Genomic DNA, 25768 nt, shown 5'->3' with positions numbered 1-25768 from the left:
TTTCCCCCCCTTTTTTTAATAGCTACTTGAGGCATTCTCTTGCGTTGTCACTGACATCATGTCTGGTTTTAAATTCCGACCAGAAAGCTTCAACAGCACCAGCCGCCGAGAGGGGAGTCAACGCACATTCCAGTTTATTTTGAAGATGTTACGATTACGGGAGTCACGCCTCGCCAGTCTGATGCTCCTATCTGATTGGCTTAGGGTCATTTTTTCCCTTTCTAGTCTAGTCTTTGGTCTCCGGCCAAAAAAAATCTATTCTAGTCTCAAAGAAGATAACACTGACATTTTGCGGATTCTGCTTCTTTCACACAAGTTGCACTCTGTCATCAGATCATTTCAGCACTTAAATAGTCTTCACTACACTGCGTTATTCTTATAGCAGCCCTTTGACAATCGCCATGCTGCTAATTTGTCATTTTGAAATTCATTGCAGTTCAACTTGTTGTCTGCAGGGGGTATCAGGCACCCAAAGGCACCCAAACACCTTGCATTTAGAAAGGTGGCACATTGGTGCAGCGGTTAGTGCTCGGGCTTCACAGCAACCTCCCTCTCTCTTGGTACAGCAGTGTTTTTTGCCTTTTTCTGCTAACTTAATTTGTAGTTTCTGTGTTCCGCGTTGTTTTACTGGTTACTTTTGTACATATTTTCTGTGTTTTTGTGAGGTTACGCAGACTTTTTTTTATTTCTTATGCAGAGTCCTTGTGGCCATGAAGTAAAAGTTTTTTAAAAGTAAACAAACAGCAAGCGTATGAGCTAAAGACATTTAAGACTACAAAAGACTTCTTCTGAAACATTGAACACACACCTGCAGCACAGTGGAGGCACCACAAGGCGCTACAGAAAACAAAAAAGAGAAAAACGAGGAGGTATCCAGGCAAGGTTCGCAGCTAAGCCCTCTATCCCTATGTTCTGGCTATTGTACTGTACGTTCACTGGAGAATAAAACAGATGAACTGCTATGCTCTTCACAGAAGATGGCGAAAGAAAGTTGTGGAGAGGAGGGAGCAGAGGGAGCTGTGCAGGAGGAAGAGGAAGGAGGAGGTGGAGCTGACCAGTGCAGGACACCACGCTCTGAAACAGGGACAAACCCTGGAGGCGGTGCGTCATTTCAGAGGAGCATAGAAGGTTACTCCGGTCTCCCCTACCTCCAAAAGCATGCTGATGAGGTTGGCCTACAATTGTGGCGTGCTCAGTTGCAGCAGCTCAGGACTAACGCCTGAACTCAATTTCGCTGTATCGTTGTACAATGACAAATAAAGGACTTCTTACTTGTTCATATGTTTTTGCAATCACACAGACACATGAGAATAAAATGTTTTGCAAGTTTGCTGTCATTTTATGTTTTAATAGAAAAATAAAGCATTTAATGAATAAAAATGGAAAAAATTGCCTTTGTTTTCAGCAACAAAATCTTGCTAATCGATAGAGCCAGGTTTAAATTTATGGTTTTATCTCGTCTTAAAAGGACAGAAAAATCTCTATATTCTATACTATATACTATACTATAACTTACTATATGGGTCCTGTATTTTCCTGTATACTTATGATATTGTCACATTCAAACAGTTCCTTAATCGTCATATGCTTTTGCAATCACATAACTTCTTGAGAGAGTAAACCTTTACATGATAAAACAATTACAGACGGGAGCAGATGCATTGGAAAAACTCCACAAATCTTGCGTGAACCAAGCCGGGTAATTGTCGGGGAAAGAATGTCCAAATAGGTCAAGGATTAGAGCTGTAGTAGTTTTGTAAACAGTACTTGTCCAGCCTGCAACACTGTGTTTCTCATTGGGCTATTTTATTGCTGTGGGAAACATTCAAACAGCAGCCAGGAGCAAGGGCCGAATATTCAGACCAAGTTTAGACCGAGCTGAAATCTCTGGGGGGCTGTTTATAAAGTCCTGTGCTCCACGGTCCCGACCGTCTTGTTTGGGCAATAAACTATCTAAACTCAAGAAAGTCAGCGTTTTTTCCAAGTCTATGAGGACAGTCCACTCTCGGCAAACCACGGCTGAGAAGTGTATTAGAGTATCATGGAAATAAGCCTGTAGAGTCCTGAAGTGTTCTTTGTCTTACGTAATGTTTGTATAAAGCCGAGTGTGACATGTAGAAATTTATGAATCTGTGATCAAAGAAGTCGTTCATAATTACCTGGATTTTATTTTCTTTAATTGTGTGTCAATCACACGCTTTGATCAAAGAGAAATAGCAGCACGCAACTGTTTAGTTTTGGCAGATTATTTGTTATTAATTGTGATATCACTGCAGGTGTTGGAGACCAGTTTGAATAAGATATGATCATGACACCAATTTATTCATTGTTGTTATTGGATATGGAATAATAAATGCACATTGAGTAACTTCTGACTTACTAACTAGCTACTAAGTAACGTAAACTAACCAAATACACAACCAACTTTCTAAATAAATAAATGACTGAACATACAGTACACTGCCTGAACAAAAAATAAACAGAAGGTCACCCCTCACTAATATTTGGTTGAACTGCCTTTAGCTTTGATTGCAGCATGCATTCTCTGTGGCATTGTTTGAATAAGTTCCCACAATGTCGAAAGATCCAGTGTTGCATTAATTTCTCACCAATATCTTGTATTAATAGAGGAAGGAGGCTCGCTTTGCAAGTGGATCACTGACTTCCTGACGGACCGGAGACAGCATGTGTGGCTGGGGAAGATTGTCTCGGACACTCGTATAAGGCAAGGCAGGTTTATTTGTAGAGCACAATTCATACACAAGGCAATTCAAAGTGCTTCACAGTTGCATACAATTACAAGAAAACAGATCAAATCAATAGAACATCAACATAAAAAATGATCAATTACAGTAAAAGGCAACTGTTTTTAGCCTGGATTTGAACATTGTCAGAGTTGAGGCTTGTCTCACATCCTCATGAAGACTGTTCCAGATGTTTGCTGTCAGAGATGTACTGATAAACCATGAAAAGACTTGTACACAAGCAGCTGTTTTAAATTCTATTCTCTGAGCGACAGGAAGCCAGTGCAGAGACCGGAGCACTGGACTAATATGGTCATATTTCCTGGTTCTTGTCAGGACTCGCGCAGCAGCGTTCTGGATGTAACTGTCTAACAGCTCGTTTAGAGAGGCCAGTGAGCAGGCCGTTACAGCAGTCTAACCTGCTGGAGACTACAAACACTGGAAATCCTCAGGGCTGTGTACTTTCCCCCTGGCTCTTCTCCCTGTACACAAACTGCTGCACCTCCAGTCACCAGTTTCTTAAAACTGATAAAGTTTGCGGACGGCACCACGCTCATCGGGCTCATCTCGGACAGTGATGAGTCCGCCTACAGGATAGAGGTGGTTGTTGTGGCAGTCCTGGTGAAGCCACAACAACCTGGAGCTGAATGCCCAGAAGACAGTGGAGATGATCGCGGAAAGACACAGCCCTACTGTCCCCCCTCGCCCTGACAGACTCTCCCACTCCCATCTCCATCGTGGACTCCTTCAGTTTTCTGGGCACCACCATCACCCAGGATCTCAAATGGGAGCCAACCATCAGCTCCCTCATCGAGACGGTCCAGCAGAGGATGTTCTTCCTGCGGCATCGACTGCAGCACATTGTGCAGGCTGCTGAGAAGGTGACTCCCTCTGAGCTCCCATCTCTCCAAGACCTGTTCAACTCCAGGACCCAGAGGCGTGTGGGTCGGATCACAGCTGACTCTTCTCACCCTGGACACGGACTATTCACCCCTCTCCCCCCAGGCAGGAGGCTACGGTCTATCGAGACCCATACCTCCCACCACTTGAACACTTTTTTCCACTCATTCAATGTGAGCCTGATGAATTCTGGCATTGACATCCTGGAATATGCCTGTGCCATCTGGGAAGAAGATAATGGTATTATTTATACAGCCAGGATTTACAAACTTTTCAAAACATCTTTCTCTTTCTTTATTTCATATGTCACTTTATAAACCCTGTTATGCAATTGACAAATGACTGCGCTTGACAACTTCAAAATTAGTCGTGGTTCAGAAGAACATTTAATCGCTGTTAGTACAAAGTATTTATGTCAGATGCCCCGACAAGAAAGGGCAAAGACTGGATCGGACATGTAACAGGCCTCACCTACTCTTTCTGTTTTCCATGTCTGTTGTTTGTGCATCTGCTGTATAGTCTAGAAAAAAAAGAAAAAGAGTTGAGTCAATATTCGCGGACCTGTAATTCACTGCGAATTGAATGGTGAGGTAATGCTCCGGTGACACGGCTGAATAGTCAAATAAGGTGTGTGCAAACAGATACACTTCCGAACTATCCGCTTACCAAAGGACAAGTGTTCACATGCACAAAGCCGCCACAGAGGAGGCTGAGAGGGCTGGGAAAAATAAGTGGGGGTGATGTTTTGAGAGCTATTACGATCATTTAGTGCGAGATGGAGGGAGAAATGAGCTCAAGAGAGAGGCCTGTATAAACATTATATCAATACGTAGTGAGTTGTCCTGAACATTATTCAATCATTGACAGTAAACAGGATCGGCAATTAATGAAACGAAAGCTTTGTAATAGCTTTGACTTCTTGTTTTTGCGGTCAGGGTTGTCTTTGTCATTAATCTTGTAATTTTCGCGAATTATTCTCTATTATCGTTGTGCTTTTGTTGGAGAGTCACATAAATCTGCTCAACATTTACAAAAACATGCAATAAAGGTAACCATTGAACAACTTTTATGATAAGATAAGCCATACATTACCTTTTTTTCAATGGTTCACCGGGCCACTTAAATAAACAGGTAAGCTAAAGAGAGGATGGTGGTTTGTGGTATTTGTGGTATTTGGGGGACTTCAGCATTGATGTTTTACGCTTAATAAGTAAAAAAAAAAGTTTGATTGAAGTGCAGTTGGCTGAAAACAGGAAGAATGTTAAAAAAAATACATGAGCCTCCATTTTTAGCTAACGGGCATGATAACAAATCAATGGCGTAGTAATAAACCCAGTTTGAATGCAGAAACTGCTCAGAAGGAGCCCAGAAATGATAATACTTTAAAATGCGGAGGACACTTTGGGACACTTCACTGTGGGAACTATGTTGTAACATCGATAACTTGCCTTGTCCTCTTTAAAACCTCACAGCGCCAGGATATGGCACTGTGTTGAGTTGTGTCATGGCACACCTCGCACCTATACAACTGCAGAGGATCTCAAACACTTGTGTCCATCGGCAGCCCACCGCAGCAGATAGTAAATCCCTGTTATTACTGCCACGGCTCTTTTAACGTGATGGATCGACCCTGAAGTGTTTGAGTGAAAACAGTGCGAACTCCACTGTTATAGCTCTGTCTCGTGAGGCTCGTGCTGCTGAGTGCTGACAGACAATTGTAACCTGAACCCCAGCCTCCTTATCAGTGCTGATAACTAACAATAACATTTACCAACATAACATAAAAGATTTATTTTTATGTGCATTGAAATATGAATTGTCTGTATTGTCTCTCTATATTTACAGTGTGTTGCACATCACTTGACTGAATCTGCCATATCGGTGTTTCTGGACAAAAGTCAATCTGGACAAAAATAATCAGGCTGTTTTCTTAAATTTAAGACAAGCATTTGTTGTACTGAATTAAAGAATACTGTTCAATCTTTAAAAAGTTCTAACCAAGCCTTAAAAAAGATCAATCAGCCTTATCAAACAGACGCCACAGTCAATCGAGTGAGGTCCTTTGTTTGGATTGTTGACTAGGGGTCCCCCAAGGATCCAGCCTAGGGCCCACTTTATTTTCTCTCATCATTATTAATTTGATGGATGTCTTTCTTATTGTCTATAAATGTCTGTATATTTAATGTACTTCTCTTTTTCTCACTCAAAGAATCAAGACTGTTGGGATACTGACGCATGTATCAAATGTAATTTTTCAGTTAGCAATTAGCAAAATCATGAGAATACATTTTGGTTGATATAATTTGCAAACTACCCAAGCTTTAATTGGATGTTGCAAAAGTGTGTCTCTACTTTGCTTTCTGCCTCATTGCCAAAGGAGACCATCACCGTCTCATAATTAATCTTCCCCTGGGACAAAATAAATGGTCACTGTCAGACCCCTGAACTCCTCGAACAGCTTTGATTAAAAACGGTGTAACTTTAAACCAGTGCCATGTGAGTTCACTTTCATTCAACAGCACAGGTCACCACGAGCAAAAACGTCTCCTATTATGTTTCCTAACTCCTCCCCTACACACTATCCTATGACCAACAAACTTCCCCCTGCATTGCCATCCAGTTCAAGCCTTGTACTAAGACACCATCTGGAAAAGGTGAAAATGACAAGAGCACTTTGAAACAAGATGGCACTAAGCACAGTTCTGAAGCACTGACATCATTTTTTGACAAAGCAACGCCATAAAATATTTTCTTCAAAGATGCCTGACACATTCCTCGCCCTTGTTCTAGTACAGGGTGTTTGCTCTCTTATTAGTTTCTATGTTGTAAAAGTGCAACATAGCAGACACAGGGTTGGACATTCCGTCGAGTGTGCACTAAATCATGGCACGTCAGGAGCAGAAGTGTCAAGATAAGCCTGCGTTATGCCTGCTACAGAGGTGGGAGAAGTATTCAAAATATACACAGTATGAACAGTGACTTCAGTACACAGTATGAACAGTGACTTCAGTACTTTTGAATACTTTTCGAGTGTGTAACTTTCAAATATAACCACATTTTTAAACTGTGCGCTCCTCTCTCTGTCAAGCAGAAGTAGAAGCTGCATTGCCCTCTTTTATCTGTTTGTGAGCAAGATTACTTCACAATGTTGTGATGTTACAGAAGCAGTATTGCAAAGAAATACCTTGGGTTATGCTGTCCTCTTTTGGATAGAAGTCACAAATACAATAATAGTTACTGTTTGTGGTTTACAGAGCAACAGTGACATCTGCTGGGTAGTACACAAACTCACAAAAAAGGGTAAACACAAAATTGCAACTATTATTATTATTATCATTATTATTACTATTATCATTATTTATTGAAACGGGGACAATGTACAGAACCATTAGTCTTTACAAGAGGAGATGGTTTGTACCAGATTTAGCTCAGCAGCTGTTTTCCATCCGCAGTCCCTGGACAGGTGTGAACATAAAGCATTACAATTACAATCTAACCAATCTACAATAAAATCACTGTATTACTCTTTACCACCATGTCATTTTAGTACAAAGATTAAAGAAGAATCTATCTCTTTGCACTATTGTTGATGGGGCAGAACTTCCGTAACATAGCCCCATTTGCCCTTCTTTCAAAACTGCAGAACAAATCGCCCAAATCATTGATCTCAACTCGGGCCATCAATTAATAATGATAAAACTGTGATCAAAAAAAGAAAGACATTTGCAATACAAATAATGTGAAACACTGTTTACATCCAAATAGTTGTAGAATAAGCTTTAAATAATCCAATAAAGAACATGCTCAGAAAGGTTTTTGTGCTTTTTCCAACAGATAAATTCACTTTTGGGTCCCGATCTACCAGCTGAGAACCACTAACCTAAAAGTGTCATAAATCTTATACAGGCAATAGGTAATTGTTTTTGAATCACTGTTTAGAATCACTTGACCATCCACGCAGTAAAGTGAAATATTACTGCGCAGCCGTCGAAGTTCTCCTATATTAATAGGCCTTGCAATAGTACAGGAATCGGTTAAAACCTGTGCCAGCAGTGTACAAAAATACTGATGTAATCTCAATCACAAAGGGTTTTACACCTAATTAGAATGATAGCTCGCCATTTCTCCAGGCTAGGTAATTTCATATCTAAAATAAGCCTTCATTTTCTATGGGGAAAAAAAATCATTTGATAATTAATGTCAGGAAAGCATTACTGCAGAAAACCAGAGTAAATGTAGTATTTCTTTGTGATCAGATGTTCAAAAAGAGTCAGCTCTACAGCAGGTTAAAACCAGCTAAATCCCATGACATCATCACTTAAAGCTGGAGTCCCTGACTTTTTGTTGTTGAAGAGTACATTTATCTTTGTCACCTAAGAGCATGTTGTGAACGCAGCATAAAGCAGACCTTGGTGCTATGTCTTCACCTAAATGTTTATGGAGCGACGGAAGGTGAAAGAAGAATCTAAATTAGAGCAATTTATTTTGTGGGTGGTCCCTCCTGCTTCACTTTGCCACCGCTCAAAGCTGCACACACAGGCATGAAACGTGAATATAATTAATTTGCTGGAACAATTTGGATATGCAGGAGGGATTGTGAGAGCTAGAAATGAGTTTGGGCCAAAACTAAAAATGTCAAAGTTTGAACAGGAAAAATTAGGTACCCCAGCTTTAACAAACGTATTCTGAGGTTGCCATGGTTACCATGAAGATAAATAGCACTTCTGGTCCTGTGTTATCTCGGTGATGCGATGGCCGAGCGGCCCTAGTATATCGCACCACTGGAGACCCCCGAGTGGGTGGCGCCCTGCCCATTGCCCTTTCTACTACACAGATGTTATCACGGCGTGTGGTGAGCTACACACGCTGCGTTGCTCCGTGGAGGAAAGCAGGACGCCTCTCTTCTTTAGCGGTCCAAGTTTTTGGAAAACACGCCGACTCTAAGGTCCAGGGTTCGAGCCTGGGCAGGGTCACAATAACACAAGTTTGCTTCAATAAAAAAATATTTCTAACATGTAGGTCAGGGGTCTCCAACTTTTTTAGAGCAGAGGGCTTCTTCAAAAGCATTAAGCTGCTACCAGGTAAAAATAATATCCCAAAAACTTGAAGTTAAACTGTTTAATTATAGATAATTAAGCAAATAATAGAACAAGCTTTTAAACAAATATACGGAGTCTCAAATAGCCTAAATCTACAACTGGGGATGCCCCAAAGAGTACCTGGGTGCCCGCGGGCATAGGCTTATTTTTATATGATCAATTGGAAACAGTCCCCGTGTCAAGAAATCCTTTATTTTCAACCGTTATTTGTTATTCAATATGTTCAAAGTTAGCTTTACAGTCAATTTCAAACATGGAGAATTAAAAAGAAATTGCTCTCAATTCCACAGTGTGAAACGTAGAAAGCAAAATCTAAATACATGTACGCACAGAGGGAGGCAGCACAGAGCTCAGAGTCCTTAAGGGCGAGAGTTCAGCTTCCTGAAAGCCATGTGGAAAAAGCTTTCCTTCAGTCGGCTGGACCCGGCCTGGAGACTCTGCAGTTTCCACCTTTAAATACAGCACGATGGGTGTTTGGGACCACCGACATATTCAGCTCCGGCACATGTTCCATTACACCTGCTTTTAACATTCCTCGAGGAAATCTATTGCATAAACACTGGAGAAAGCAAGTGTTAAAACCAATCAAAGTCTGGGGGGGGGGGAAAACTAAAGCTATGTTACAGACCAACAGCTAAAAAAGTTGTTAATAAAACCAGTCGCTAGGGGGCTGTGTGGGTCCTCTCGTGCGCTCGGAGATTGGAGCTCACTGTGAACCCTTTCTGACACACCGAACACCTGTAAGGCTTCTCCCCCGTGTGCACCCGCATGTGTATCTTAAGGTTGTAGCTGTCCGCGAACGGCTTGCTGCAGAACTCGCAGCAGTACGGCCTCTCCCCCGTGTGCGACCTCATGTGCACCTCCAGGTGAACCTTCTGTCCGAACGACTTCTTGCACATGGGGCAGCTGAACGGCTTCTCGCCCGTGTGCGTCCTCCGGTGCGAGTTCAGCGCGCTCGTTTGGGTGAAGGTCTTCTTGCAGATCGAACAGCTGTAAGGTCTCTCTCCCGTGTGCGTCCGCTTGTGGACCTCGAGGGTGCCCTTGAGCGCGAACGTCCTGTTGCAGATCGTGCAGCTGTAAGGTTTCTCCCCTGAGTGGACTCGGCTGTGCAAGTCCAAATGCTGCTTCCTCGTGAATCTCTTTTTGCAAACGGAGCACTCGTGTTTCTTCGCTTCGCCTCCGCCGTCAGCGCCCGACTCGTCTCCGAAGTCGTTGACGCTGGCGCTCGTCTCCGGGGCAGGCTGGCTGTGGGGCATTTGGCTGTAGAGGCTTCCGTCAACCCATTCCTCCTTCTGCGCGGTCACATAGCTGAACGCAGGGCCCCTGGTGGAGTCATCGGCGTCAACGTGACCGGCGAGCCTCCACCTCTCGGGGTGTAAATGTATCTCTGACCCTTGTGCTTCCTCTCGGTGCTCAGATTGCCTTCGCTGAAGCACCGAGGCCTCTTCTTCTCTCTTGGACTCACCCTCCTGCTGCTGCACGGTCTGCTCCTCGGGTTCCTCTTTGATCACTACCTTGGTGATTTCCAGATTGAGGTCGAGGCCAAGGCACGGCGGAGGGTTCATCTGGACGCCCGGGTGGTGCTTCATGGCCGTAGCCGAGTCGAGGAGCTGCTGTTTTCGCTGGTTTTCCTCTTTGGAGCGATACAGTTCCTTCTCGTACGCCGCTATCGTGGTTTCGAACAGCGCGAATATCTCCTCGGCGGCCGCAGTCAGCCGCTCGTTCACCAGCGTTTTCAGCACTTGGCTTTTCGACATGTTTACGGTCTGATGTTAGCGTTAGCCGCTAGCTAACCACAGGGCAGTCTGACAACTTCTGCGAACGTGACGGGCTGCACGGGTTTATTACCGTATAACAGCACCAAATGGCGCACTAAAAATGTTTTGCACGCTCTTTGAAATGTAGACTAGACTTTTGAAAACATCACCATTATACAGAGCCGTGGGAAGATATTTTAGTTTAGGGGGTGCTGAGGGACAAAATGTACCCCCAAAATACTTTTTCTGTGCATAAATCCTATTTATTAACCTCTTAACTCCCGCCTGAACCGAGAGCATTTTCTCCAGTTCAGCTTTACCCAAATCCTGTAGGCCAGTGTAACACCTCATTTGAAAGACCTACAAAACTAAATTGATTTTTTTCCTCACATCAGATTTTTTTTCGTGACTTTTTTTTTCACTTTTTCGTCAAATTCTTAGCATATTTTTTTTGTCAAATTCTTATCACTTTTTCGTCCATTTTTTCTCAATTTTTCGTCAAAATTTTCTCACTTTTTTGTACATTTTTTGTCACTTTTTCGTCAAATTATTCGCATTTTTTTGTCAAATTCTTATCACTTTTTCGTCCATTTTTTCCTCAATTTTTCTCACTTTTTTTTGTCATTTTTTTGTCAATTTTTGTCATTTTTTGTAAATATTTTGTCACTTTTTCGTCAATGTTTTCTCACTTTTTTCACATTTTCATCCTTATTTTCCTCTCAGTTTTGTTGCTATTTTCACACCATTTTTCCAGAAGCTTTTGGACTGGGGTAAAGCTGGAGAAAATGTGCTCGGTTCAGGTGGGAGTTAAGGGGTTAATATTGCCTGCAGTTCACAAACTATCCACCAGGGGGTGCTGCAGCGCCCTCAGCACCCTGGGTTCCCACGGCCTTGCCATTATATGTATGTAAAATAAAGAAAAACATAAAATAATAACTTTATTGGTATATAACTTTTCTTAATAACAATTACAAAGTGCTTCACAGAAAAAACAACACATGATGAATCCAATTACAACAAATACAATCAAAATGTTTATTTTAGGTTGGCCTGGCTACTTGTTGGATGTAATTTCAAACACACTGGTAGTTTACAATAACCATGGCATGTCTGTAGAGCTTTTGAAAGTGTATTGAAACTTTAAAGGAACAGGCCACCATTTTTACACACAGAGATATGTTCTTGCCTGAGCTTAGACGAGTTGATGCGTACCTGTCTGTTTTTTGTGCGTGCGCTCAGTCATGCAAAACAACCAAAGATGTTGTTCGCATTTGGCCTCTCCCAATGTATTCCTACAGCTCCAAACAGGGCTGAAGTTGGAAGCCACCACGCTCTTCCACAGGTGCGCACAAAGACCAGACAGGTACGTATCAACCCGTGTCTCTGTGTGACCATCCAAAACACGCTGAGCCTAGCCTCAAATAGCCTACCTATCCCAAGATGAATTTGTCTCATTTAAAAAAAGAAGGAAAAAATGGTCACTTGGTGCATTTCCGACATGACACTTGAAAATCTTTCTTGATGATATGTATACAAAGCATTTGCAAACAAGTAGCCTAACCACTGTGCTACCTGCGGCACGGTAGTACAGTGGTTAGGGCTCGTGCTTCACAGCTCGAAGGTTCCGGGTTCGATTCTGTGTGGAGTTTGCATGTTCTCCCCGTGTCTGCGTAGGTTTCCTCCGGGTACTCCGGTTTCCCCTACCACTAAAACATGTACAATAGGTCAGGATGAATGAGAGTGTGTTTGAGAGTGCGCGTGGATGGAAATTAGCCCAAGGCTTTAATCCGGTGTGGCGTGTTTACATGTATGAGACCCATGTGTGTTCATTAACATGCACTGTCCCGACCAAACAGGGGCGGACTGGGACTGAAAAACAGCCCTGGACTCTGACCATTCTGGCCCAAATTAGCGTAATTGTGGACTTCCACAAATACGTATTTTAACCTCTTACCACCTGCCTTTACCGAGGTCGATTTTTTAATTTTAATTTATTTTTTATTTTTATCATCAGCAAAAAGAACGGGAAAGGTGGTCGTAGAAACAGAAGCAAAATCATTAATATAAATAATAAATAATAATGGTTCATATTTTTTTAATACTGGGCTTTACCCAAATCTAAAAGCTTCTCGACTGGAGAAAAACAATGTAACGCCTCATTTGAAAGCTAAGACCGACAAAAGTGATGGAAACTTTTTGTCACGTCATTTTTTTGTTGTTTTTTTCATTATTGTTTCGATCATTTTTTGTTTGTGTTTTTTTCTCATGTTTTTGTTGCCTTTTCATCACATTTTTTGTCACTTTTTTGTTGCTTTTCCAGCACATTTTTGTTTTGTTTTCATCTTCTTTTTCTCGCTATTTTGATGCTTTTCTTTTGAGCTTTTAGATTTGGGTAAAGCTCAGTTGAGGCGGGACCGGTGGCCCTGGAGCCAGTGGCCCCTCTGTGCTCTTCCAGAATGGACATATGGCCAGTCCGCCCCTGCGACCAAACAAACCAATAAATAAATAAATACAGAAATACATTAAATATAACGTTTCGTCCACTTGACAAATTAACAAAATAACAGTGACAGATCTTACACTGAATGAAAAAAATCCAAAACGCTTTATTTAAAATGGTAGCCGGCTGGATTTCTTTGGCCCCAAGCTTTATAGACAGCCCACGAAATAAGTGTCTTGAAAACTTTACGGCCGTAGGTAGGAAAGCTGACGTAATGTTTCAGAGGCGCATTAAAACAACCACACTGAGTGAGGAATGTGCGTGCGCAAGTGCTCGTGGCACTACGGTACGTTCTCTGCAGGGCTCTGTACGTGGCAACGTTAAAACATACCCCGTGTGTGCGCTATTCATAACCCCGGGGAGTCGAGCCGTCCTGCGCCTCATAACAGACTGCGTTCTCAGCCTTTCCGCCGCGGGAATAAACAGGTAGAGTAAGATTTGATGCTTGAACGTTTAGCTCGAAACGCGTCTCCTCTGTCATCACAACAGCGGAGGTGGTGTTAGCGCGCAGATGTAACATGTTACGGTTGTCAAGAGATCGATCCGACAGGTTTTTGCAGCGGATGGTGGAAAGGTTTGGAAGATTTTCATGCACATGACTTGACAAATGTTCGTCTGTAATCATCACCGAGTCAATCAAGTGAGAGTTGGGTTCTGCCAGGCATGTTTTGTGCGGAAACATGCACAGACTTGGGAGATGACGCGTTTGTCTTTCCACGCGTAAAAGCGAAAGTTTCAAAAGTTTCCCGGTCGATCTGTAACATTGACTGCGTTTGATACCAAAAGGCACCGCTTGGAACAGGGGGACGGTTTTATTTTGTGCTCAAAGTCACTAGTTTTGCTCACTTAGCCCGAAAGGGACTGTGGCCACTATAAGCGCGTACAAGTAATAGGACTTTTCTAGAAGAAACACGACTTGGCGCAACGTCACGTCCCAAACATCCAGCCGGAGATGGAGCCAATGGGGTCAGCGAAGGGGGAAAGCAAAGTGTGAAAAGTCAACACACAATACAAAAGTTTTAGTCTTCTGTCTTTTGAAGGGGGGTATGCTTTGAATGCCATAGATTCGTAGTCTTAAAAAAAAAGAAGAAGAAGAAAAAGAAGAAGTTTGGTTATGAAGTGAAAGTTGGCAAATGAGGGGGGAATGTACTTAAGCAAATTGGGTTTTTTATTCCACTTACAGAGGACGTTTCCAGTAACCATTGTGCTAATCCACGACTTCAAACACCTCGCAGTCTGAATGCAACTTGAAAGCAAACTTATTAAATTGATTCTGCCATCCAGCTTTGGACCATATGCTGCCTGTAGCCTGTCCCATTTGGTTTGCCTGTGAGGTGGGGTACACCCAGGATAATCACAGGGCAACTGCAGACCACATGTATTCACTTGTGTGCACAGTAGTTGCACAGTGAAGTTAAAAGTGGTAACATATTAGCCAAACATTATTTACAAAGTGTCTCTGTCTTTTGGGCAATTGCTGCGAACATTTAGGCTTGTATTTGCAGCTTTATAGAGTTCGGGAAAGTCTACAGTTACCATGGAGATCGGCCATCTTTGCAGCTGTTAGCGTACATTTCCATTGACTAACATTAGCTAAAAACAGTTTATTAAGTGGAGAAAATAGCCGTGGAACAGCTCCGTTTGCTGCTGAGTTACTGCTGGTAAATACATCTAACTCACTGTGGTGTGCAAGTGTTTTAATGTGAACAATAGCTCCAGTATTTTAACTTCTAAAATCTCCATTAGTTTACAATTGCTGCTAATCCCGTAATGCTTAGCGATATGACGTCACATTCCCGAACTCTATACTGGGGATTTGGCCTATCCTGATAATGTAAAATAAATCTACTATATTAAAATATTATAAAACCACACACAAAACACACACACAGGCTGCTTTCGTTTGGCTGAAATGGAAATGGATGTTGTAGATGTTTGTGTGATTTTCAAGCTTTCAAAAGAGAAACCACTGTCCTTTAGTAAACAGCACAAAGGCCATTGAATTGTTATAAAAGGCTTATACTGGTCGGAGCACTTGTGCAGCGATGCCCTGCAGTCACCACCATGACTAGGTTAATGCGATGTGGCAGCCTCTGGTCTGGTTTTGATTTAATGAAAAGGGACAACTCCATCTGTCATCTGTAATGACGCTGCAGTCCGGTTGTGGGGGCGTGTGCAAGGTTTGCTCCTTGATTTTCGTCATGATTCTATATTGAAGCATTACTTAAAGGGACTATACAGTTTAAAAATGTGAAAAATTATGTATTTTCCTCCCCATACATGTTCCAACAATGTCCTAATGTGTAGAATGAGCTCTGACCTGTTCACCACAACTGCCTCTAAAATCCTCCACCGTCACTCAAAACGGTGTTACTTCAGGTCCGAAGTGCCGTCATTAATATAGAAGGTGCAGTTACACGTATGACCTGAGGTGGCAGTAGTGAGTATAAAATGGCAAACTTGCATCTAGCCCCTTTAAGTATACTGTGCTCTTTTCGCAAGGGAAACATCACAATGATTAATTATGGTGCTCGGAGTCATTGTCAAAAGGAGTGTCCTAATGCTATAACCCATAAAACGTTGACTTCCTGTTTCGATCCAGCATGGCAAAGCTCGTCTCATTGGTCACTTGCAACATTACAAGAATATAATTACACGTTTTAAGTGTTTTGTCTGTTAATAGGTAGGCAGAAAGAAAGCTGAAGTAATGAACTGCTGAACTAATGAATAAGATGATGCTTTTATTTTGGCGCGCTGGATCGAAACAGGAAGTCACTTCTTGGACGGCATTGTTATGATTTGAAGTTATGCACAGAGTCCATCCATCCATCCATTTTCTTCCACTTTTCCGTTTCCGGGTCGTGGGGGCGGCTATTGGAGCTGCCCAAATCACATTGCACCAGCCCCTATGGCTCCTCCTGCAGGTGGGAGGACGGCCTCACGATTAAACGGGCCTGTTGGTCTCTCATAAGGGGCTTCTGAACCGCTCTTTGTCTGACCCGTCACCTAGGACCTGTTTGCCATGGGAGACCCTACCAGGGGCACGAAGCCCCCGGCAACAGAGCTCCAGGATCATTCAGGTGCTCAAACCCCTCCACCACGTTAAGGTGGCGGTTCCAGGAGGGGTTATGCACAGAGTCAATTACCCAAATGCAGGTGTTCCCCAAGCTTTTCAGGTCATGTCTGTAATTTATTTTAAGGGTCAAACCTTTATATTTGTTTTGTTATGTGGTGTATTTTACCTATTGTTCTTAATGCATTTTACTTTTCTTTTTACATTTATATATCCTTGTAATCTGGATTTTCTCTTTGTTTACATTCTACAGCAGTTGTTATCTCCAGCTGTACTCGGTTCTCTTGTTCAGCCCCTCGCAGTGTAAACAAATGCATGATCGCTTATGCTAATATTTACCTTAAGCCGGGGTCACTCTCTGTAAATATTTCAGGGCCTTTATGAATGAATATCTCACTCTAACTACAGTCAACCTCTTGTTGTCTGCACTTGGATAGATCCAGTCCACCCATATCGCATTAGCACTGAGGCGTCGGGAGCACACTTGAAACCTGAGATAACTATTTGCCTCATTTACTATTCGGTTGCCTAAATTAGATGCTATTTGGACATCGCCAGTGGTTGCCTCTATCAAAATGGTACAATGGCATTCATATTTTAGCTCATAGTCAATCACGCCATGCGAAAGTATTCAAAAAAACACTTCTCAGTAATACCCTTTCTAAAACTGAACTTTTGACCTTGTTCTCATCATTCCCTTGCATTAGCTCGACGTGTTTGCCGTCGACAAGTAAATTCATGTGTTGCGCACGGCCTCTAACAAGAACTTGAAAACCGTATGCTAATTTTACTCCGAAATGCAGAACATGTCTGGCCAATGCCTCCAGATATCCACTTACTTTATCTCTCTCAAAATACATGTCGAAATTCAACGGACTATGCTGAGTCATTGTGATAGCCGTTTGCAGTTTACTGGAAGTCGGTGCTTTCTTGCCAAAAACCTAGATAAGCCTCCAAGTTGAGAAGCATCATGATACGTTAATTAATTTGGGCGTTTTCAGCGCAAATACCATTTGACGAAAATCCCAAAGTTTTCTTTAACTTAACAGCTCTGAAGTCAACCCTATGCAGAACTGGCTAATGACAGTTGGACATAATGGCCTCTTTCCAGGTCAGTGTCGGGAGAGCCGCAGCCTGTTTTAACTTGAACAACACACATGGGTTGTAAATTACACAGGGTGCAACAAGTCTGGTCCTCTCATTATGTATTCAAGAATGGAAATGCCAGGGTTTTACTGTTTGGGTCAGTATGCAACTCACAAGACATGCTAGAAGACCCCGTGCACACGAGTCAAAGTCATTAAATGAATTGTCACCAAATTGAGGCCAAATTTTGTAAAGTTCCTACCTTTGCTGATTTCCGCAACTAATTAGAATCCCTGATGCCATAAATTTGACCAAGGAGACGACAGGCAGATTTTAAGCAAACGTTTCAGCAAAACTTGCAGTTTAACACGTTTTGGACCATGCATTTTGTCACTGTAAAGTTAAGCAGTGCATTATTTTCAAGAAACTATAGATTTACAGTGATAGTCTGGAAGTCTAAATGTATTACACATTTTATAAATATGTGCAATATCAACCACCTGGTCTTGCAGTTTGATGTAACGTAAGTAATAATATGATTTTTTTGTGAAGTCCCTCCTTCCCAGATCTCAGCCTCTCAGCCTTGTATCCTCCTGCACTGACCAATGAGATGATCCTTTCCTGTGAACTAGCCTGTCGGGTCCAATCAGGAGGAGAGGGGGAGGAGCTTGTTCGTTTAGTTTCAAAATCTTTTTTCTCCCTCCCCTCATTTTGCATATATTATTATATTATAGACGTATAAAGTCTGTAGTACATTACTTCCAGACTATCACTTTAAATCTATAGCTCCTTGAAAGTTAATGCTTTGCTCAACTTTATAGTGACAAAATGTATGGTCCAAAACGTGTTCAACTGCAGGTTTTGCTGACATTTCCACTCAAAATCTGCTTGTTGTTTCCAATTTACTTTCATTCATCCAAATATTTAACAATTTGAAATCCAAATTAGTGATGGGGGGGGGGGTGTTTTGTATTTGTGGCTTTAAAAATATTGTGAATTGGATGTTTTAATGGCATTAAAAAGCGTTAGATTTGACATGCTGAAACCCTGCCTATCAGAATACAAATGCAGTTGCAATGATTTTGTTTCTATCCACAATTCTCATGTTCTTTTGTTTTTCTTTTTCTATAAAGCACTTGACCAGTCTAGTCGTGAGTTGGACCTGAGACGCTTTGGTGTGAAGTGTGTGTGTGTTGTTTTACGCTTTGGCACGTGGAGCCCATGGCCGTAAACCATTTGTTCTGTCATTCCCAAACTCGCAGCTTCCGACGTGACCGGACAGCTCTTCTCCCTCCAGCCTCACACCATGCTGCTATTTTTTTTAGCCCAAACGAGTTGATAAAAGTCTCATCTCGATGTTGAAGCTTGTTCCATCGTCCTTTTGATACCGATCGTTTCTTGACCTGCATACCAAAGCTTTTGTGGTGAAGTCGGCTCGAAATGACTGTCATTGTAACACGGGTGCGAGGCTGCAAATGGGTTTCCCTCTCAAATTAAACTATGTATAATCTTTACAATCTTGCTTAATTGCTGCTTTGACTGCGACGGTGGCCACAAAACGGAGCGCTGTGTTTGTTGATGCCATAAATTAAATCGAATTTTGTTTTGTCGCCTGCAGATACGAGCTCCTGAACCAGACAGTCTGCGTAGATTCTGCTTTAGGTAAGGCATCTGAGGGACAATTAATATATATATATAAGTTTGACCTCATAATGGAATCAGAAACTGCTCTGGTTCACAGCTGCACTCTACCATACGTCTGCAGTGGTCAAACATTTGCCTTTTTAAATCCATTCCCTCCATGCAAATATACAAAGATTTGCAACTCTCCACTGTGGCACCCTCATGTTTGATCAGCTGCTGTTTAGAAAGTGACTTAAGCAGATGTTATTTAGGTGAAAGTAATGCATGTTTTGCCTTATCCCCCCCTTCAGAAGATTCCTCAAAACGTCAGCCCCCCACAACAGTAATAGAAGAGCCGGATTCAGGCGTGATTATATACTGCAAAGCTGAAAGTGCATGTTTTGGTAATGCCTCTGTGAGTTCAAAACAGCAGCAATGAATGGAATAGAGGTTTTTTGCCTCAGCATTTCTGTTTGCAGTTAAGCCCCCTCAGCGTGCTTTATATCAGGGCTGTAAAGTCAGGAATGCAAAGATGGGGAACATAAAAGTGAATGCCTTTCCGCTCTATAGCATTTGTCGAAAACTCTTCCCTTTGTTGAGTGGACTGATTTAGGTTAACAGGCGTCTAATTGAGCGCTCCAAATACACATTTTTAACTTCTAATTACATTTGTTCAAACACCCCCCTTTTTTGTCCCAGCACCCAAAACCCTCTTTTATTTCTAGATCCTGATTTATTGGAAAGACTATGGCACACACTTTGCGACAAGAATATGAAATTTAGTACAAAATGATGATGAGGATAATAATTGGGGCTGCACAACATATTGCAAAAAATATATAGTATCACAACATGAGGTGATGCAATATCGGATATCGCAAAATCACTTAGCCTAAAACAATAAAATGCATGTGCGGGGGGAAAAAAAATGCAAAAGTTCAGATTGAGTTAAAATTTTAGCCTTGTTTGGATCCTGGTTTAGTTTTAAGTCGTGTTTTGACACCGTGTGCTGAGAAAACAATTTACCAATGATTTGTGTTTAGATTGAATTGATATAATACTTTTTGGGTTTTGATGATGATGAATAATAGTAATACTAACATGGTAATATATTAGGTATAGGAAACAAAAATATATGCACTTGTTATAAAGTGTAACATATTGTGAATTTTGACTTAATGTAATGCATTGTTGCATTTGTTATAAATATGTAACTTAACCACCAAGGACTAAGCTATGTTTTTCTAGCGACCACATTATTATTTAAATATATGAATGGGGGTGGGAGTAAATAAGCTTGTCTTCTTCCCACTCCTTCTCAGGCTAACATGTTAGTTTATTTGTCCAATTATAGGGGCAAGGAACGTTGTATGAAAGTTGAAGATGTTGTGCCTTGTCTCTGTACTTGTTTTTGTACACTACGTGTGTTTGTATGGCTCAAAATAAAACATTCATTTCAGTTCAATTCAACGCACCGTGTGTAATTTTTACCCCTTTAACGTGAACTTCTGGACCCCCGCCTGAACCAAGCACATTTTCTCCAGTTTGGCTTTACCCGAATCTAAAAGCTTCCTGAGAAAAACTGTCAAAGTGGCAACAAGGAGACAAAAACTAGACTGAAAATGCAACAAAAGAGCAACAAAAATGTGACAAAAAAGCAATGAAAAGGTGACGAAAATTTGACAAAAATCAAACAAAAAAATAGGGAAAATGTCAAAAAAGTGATGACAACACGGGGTAAAAATATCTATTTAGATCATTTTTTGGGGGGTCTTAGCTTTCAAATAAGGTGTTGACCTTTTAGCTTTAGGTAATGCTGAACTGGACACAATAAGCTCAGTTACAGCCAGGGTTAGGAGGTTAAACATTTATAGACCAAAATGTTAAAAGATAATAATAATGATAATGCATCAGTTTTATATAGCGCTTTTCTGGACACTCAAAGACGCTTTACATTGCATTATTCATTCACTCCATACCCGGTGGTGGTAAGCTACTATTGTAGCCACAGCTGCCCTGGGGTAGACTGACGGAAGCGAGGCAACCAGTCTGCGCCATCGGCCCCTCCGACCACCACCAACCACTCACTACATTCGCTAGACGTCCTGGTGTTACTAAACGGTCTCCCATCCGAGTACCGACCAGGCCCTTCCCTGCTTAGCTTCCAAGGTGTGACGGGATTGGGCATCGCAATGGCGGTATGACCACATACCGCCATTGAACATTAGTCTGGCTATAGCTAGACAAAATATCACGAGTTATTTTCAGTCTGGGGACCACCAATTCATTTTCTCATAGGAGAGGTGTGTTTTACGATTGTCCTACCCGCTGTAAACTTTCGAGCTAAACTATTTAGAACACGGTCTAAAGCTTGATCAAAATATGGAGTCGCTGCTGTCACGTTGGATCTGTAAATAAAAAAAGTCGCTCCTCGTTCTGTGATTGGTCTCCAAATCCATGAGGAAATTTCGGCCATGGTCCCCAGGCTATTGTGCAGTTCAAAATGATTGGAGTGCACACAGCAGCGTGGGGATTCCCTGGCAAATTGAATATGTGATTTTTGCCAGATTGAATGGACGGGATTTCCTGAAAGAGTAGGACTTAAGGAGATTGCTTCGGGGTGACTAAAATAGTTCATAATGACGAACTAACTTCACTCTCTCTTCCTTCTACCTACCGTTAGCACTACAGTTTCACTCGATTGGAACTCAGGGAAAATGACCAAACTTTCCGTAGTCAAACCATGTCTGACTCAAATTGAAAACAGTGTTATTCCATGATCTATTGTTGAGAGCGTGTCAGCATTAAATACGTGGGGAAATAGTCTGATCATCCATAACCCTGAACACCACAGTGACTCACTCATTATAGCAAAACTCATGGAAGGATCCTGGTGATGACATCATATGACTTGGAAACGCTCTCTCCTTACAAGAAGCCACTGGGACAGAAGTGTGTCTGGTTCACGGCTTGTTTTTGTATTTATGAATTAGACACCGCCTTGCACTTAGTTATGACAATTTGATCCTCTTTGTATTTTCCAGACTTCTTCAGTGAGACAATGCGTGAGATGTCGTGGTGCTGCTCTTGGCTCCTGCTCTGCTGGTGCTGCTGCTTCACTCGGGCTGAGGTCTTCACTTCTATAGGTAAACAACCCATCACTCCCGGGAGGAGGATGTTTTGACAGATTATTCACAAAGGGAAATACAAACATTTTAAAGCACACATACTTTAGTCTATAAGGTAGTGATATTATGCTGCATGGCGTACGTTACTGTAGAGTTTTAAGGTTGTAAACCAAGTAATTAGAGATGCACCGATTCAGCTTTTTTGCCTTTGACATCAATATCCATTCTACAAGACTTCCATAAAAGTGGCTGCTGTGAGTGAAAAAGTGAATAATCCTTTTTTGTAACGAGGTCACCTTTCTCCACTAAATATGCTTGGCTACATGACAGGCCATGCGGTTACATTAGCCTAATATAAACAACTCACAGCCTTCATTGATCTGATCATTAGCAACTTTACTATTACACATATGTCGATGCTGTTATTCTTCAACAGCATTTCATAAACTGAATCACAAACATTAGCCAGCATTATTTTATAATTTTCGGTTCGACTTCGCTTCTCTGCAATTGAATTCTTCGGGTTCAGAGCTTCAAAAATAGCTACAGCAGGTCCATATTCACTTGGATTAAGTTGGTTAAAGTTGTGTTTTTTAAAATGGCGAGAGCCAAAATAGGTATCGGTTCAGTATTGGATATTTAGAATCGATGCCCGATACTGGTATTGCATTTATTGTTATGATTTTACATTAACCATTTTTGAAATATGGAAACAGAGAAATGTCAAACTAATGTTAAAAGGTTACCTGAAATGTTAGGATGGTCTCAATTTACAAAACACCCGAGGCTTGTGGTCGTTCCATCTTTTAATGACAGTTATTTAAATGTAAAAACAAATATGTATCTTTTTTTTTTTTTTTTTTTTTTTTTATTAAAGCAGTACTAAGTAACGTGTTTACCTTAATAACTCCTTTTTGTAGTCCCTGTGGGGGTAATACAAGTGTTTATGGGATGATTGGAGGGTCTTTCATCTCCCCCTGGTGTCTCTGGCCAGAAAACCATGTTTGCAACTTGACTGCCACCGGTGCGGAGAAAGCAATACACACTAATGGAATCACGAAGAAGAAGCTAACATGCTAACAGGCAAAGCTAACTGCAGGCTAACGTCACTTTAAACAGTATTTACAGCCAAGTTTGAGTGAAAAAAAATATTTCCATTGTATAATTGGATGCACAGTAACCCTCTCTCCCTTCGCCTTTCCTGTCGGCGTAGTATTTGCTCTCCAAGACAATTAATAAGTTAAAAAATCGTAACTTGCTACTACACCTGCAGTTGCGCTTATGGCCTCTAGGGGGCTATAAGAGGGGGCCATAAGAGTTACTTAGTACTGCTTTAAGTGATGAGTATATAAGATACAAAGTGCACAATTACACAAGTGAGAAGAACACAGGACACAACAGAAGAGACAAATGGGATACACATGGGGAGGAGGGATTACGTGATTGGATGGATAAGTAAAACAGAACTAAATGAAAGGGATATGATCACGTGTGATCATACGTCGTCATTACATTGACACTCCGAGACCTGTATCCTCCACCCCACCCCCCACACCCCCAACCCGTTGGTCCATCCTCCTCCCCACTCCCCCGCCCCCCCCTCACCTGGAGGGCCCGGGCCGCCCCCCCCCCCCCCAACATCCACCCCAGCCCCTAGGTGCAAAACCAGGTCAGGGACAATCCGCCACACGGAGCCTTCAACCCCAGCCCTAGTTTTTGTTCCCTTTTCCCATGTTTTGTACCTAGATTGGTGTAGAGTGCATTAAAATAAGCATGAGGCTTACCCTATCTTTTTTTTCAACAAATATGTATCTGAGTTTTACAGACAATGGAGACGTTTGTGATCTGTGCATCTTTACCAGTAATGCAATTTTTGTTTTTGAGAGAATGTCAGCAAAAAGCGTATCATAAAACGATATTGGCTCAGCCCTGATACAATTTCGCCCACGTCTTTAGAGGGTCCTGTGCTTATAGTCTAGTTGATTAGACTTAGATTTAGAAGAGCATTTTTTCTTTCATTCTTTGAACCCCTGGTGGTCTACTCAAAAAGAAAGTATATTGTATTTTCACCAAAAGAAGCGAACCTGCTGTTGGACTAAGTTATAAGGAATCAATGAAGCCTATAATTCCCAGCCTTATCCAGCCTGAGCTTTTTGTTTCAAACCCTAGTATCATGTGGAGCATCGAGTTTCCCTCCGTATCAAACACACCAGTAAATGAAAGCCGCTTTGTTTTAAACTAAACAGAAACTTTTCAAGCCTAAAGTCGACTTCCACAAATTCTTCTCCTACATTTGCTTTGCGATGATTGTCTTGAAAATGGTCACAGTCTGACTCGGAGGTGGTTTATTTTGACTCGTCGCTTGCATAAGAATAGCCCGTTTTACAGACCTCTCGGGACTATGTTTAATGTGTGTCTCTTCTGCATCATAAAGAACTTTAAAATAGAATCTAGGCCATATACGTCAAAAATATATTCTTCCCAAAATGGCTATATGGTCAATGGCCTTTTTCCACAGAGATTTTTCATTCACTCCTCACTCGGTGTTGGCAATCCATGCACTGTATGTAGCCACAGTTGCCCTGGAGTAGACAATTGTTCACTCTTTATTGCCGTTTTCTGGCGAAATATAAACATATTTATCACCAACAAATAAAGTCAAGTGTAAACCGGGTCCATATGGATGTTTATTCACCGCATCATGTTAGCATTCTCCGTTATTTATGTATTTATGGGCTGTTGAACCACCATTCTCCTCTCCATGTTTTTGTATCTTTATTTAGTAAAAAACTATATTCATAATTCAGTATTTTTTTTGAATTATCAGAGAAAGTTTAGAATTTTCTCCAAATTATTTTCCCCCATAACATGACCATATATGGGCGATTCCAGAGATGCCGTCTGTATCTATTCATCTACAGGCAAGGCGAGTGAAGTGTCTTGCCCAAGGACATATTGATATACTACTTCTCAAATTTAGAATAGAAAGGTTCAGGAAAAACAAAAACATCTAAAGAGGTCAAAAAGTCAGCGGTCGAAAAAGATTTAATATTTTGAGAGCTTAAAAGTATAATTATCTATATTATATGGTGCACCACAATCCACTTCAACTCACTCTCTGTAAAAGATTTCTATAAAAACACAACTCATTGTTAATTTATTCCTTTGAAATGTTTTTGTATATGAATCTGCAAAAGTGGCCATTGACTTGGCTTCCCTTGTGAGTTTACGTATGGCCGTGGTGTTGTTGCCTTTGTGCAGTGACCCTTGTATCCACTGCTTTATGGATGGCTGCCTCTGTGTAGTTTGCTGAGTAACTCTATACGAGTCTCAGCTTCCCACAGGGTACAGCCTAAACAATGCAGCCACCAAAAACACGCTTTCATTATTTCATCTTTATAATAAGAAAATAATAATAATATTATTAGTTAAATATCAATGCAGCTTTTTGCTCTTATTAAATACATTACATTCTGAAAATAAATGACTAACATTATACATTATGGCGGCACATTCATTTTCTTTTTTTTCTGTGATGTATTATATTATGTATTTTGTTTTTATATCAAGATTCAGTTCAATGTAAATTCACACAATAAAAACAATGAAAAGGATATTGTATGACATAAAAATAACGGTAGACATTGTGGTAATAAAATCACACATTAACTGAAAATGTGGAAAAGTTCGGGTTCAGTCATGTTTTTTTTTTTAAAAATTGTCTTTTTATTTTTAGCCTTGTTTTGGTCTGGATTTGCTCCTTTTTAAGTCTTTTTTTTGACAAAATAAAACAAGCTGCTTACGCTTCTTGTTTGAATGTAATTTAAATTGTACCATGTTTAAATGGTTTAGTAAAAT

At 41.2% G+C, this 25768-nt stretch overlaps 2 protein-coding genes across 3 annotated transcripts in view; one reads left to right on the top strand and one right to left on the bottom strand.

Annotated features, from left to right (window-relative positions):
* Positions 1 to 8937: 8937 nt before the first annotated feature.
* On the bottom strand, positions 8938 to 10555 carry LOC306970695 (uncharacterized protein). Its single transcript, XM_079566723.1, has one exon. It carries the CDS (start codon positions 10498 to 10500, stop codon positions 9406 to 9408), a length of 1095 nt encoding a protein of 364 aa, XP_079422849.1. The 5' UTR covers positions 10501 to 10555; the 3' UTR covers positions 8938 to 9405.
* An 11274-nt stretch (positions 10556 to 21829) lies between these two features.
* The window catches only part of p4ha2 (procollagen-proline, 2-oxoglutarate 4-dioxygenase (proline 4-hydroxylase), alpha polypeptide 2), a 39952-nt gene continuing 36013 nt past the window's right edge, over positions 21830 to 25768 (top strand). For both annotated transcript variants that reach the window (XM_079565979.1, XM_079565980.1), the window contains exon 1: positions 21830 to 21928. In XM_079565979.1, the coding sequence (XP_079422105.1) occupies positions 21844 to 21928 (85 nt within the window). In that variant the 5' untranslated portion in view covers positions 21830 to 21843. The remainder of the gene's footprint in view (positions 21929 to 25768) is intronic.

The sequence above is a fragment of the Gobius niger genome, assembly GCF_951799975.1.
Source record: "Gobius niger genome assembly, chromosome: 11".
Taxonomy (NCBI): Eukaryota; Metazoa; Chordata; class Actinopteri; order Gobiiformes; family Gobiidae; genus Gobius; species Gobius niger.
The sequence above is the reverse complement of the archived record's forward strand: the minus strand, read 5'-3'. Positions and strand labels throughout refer to the sequence as shown.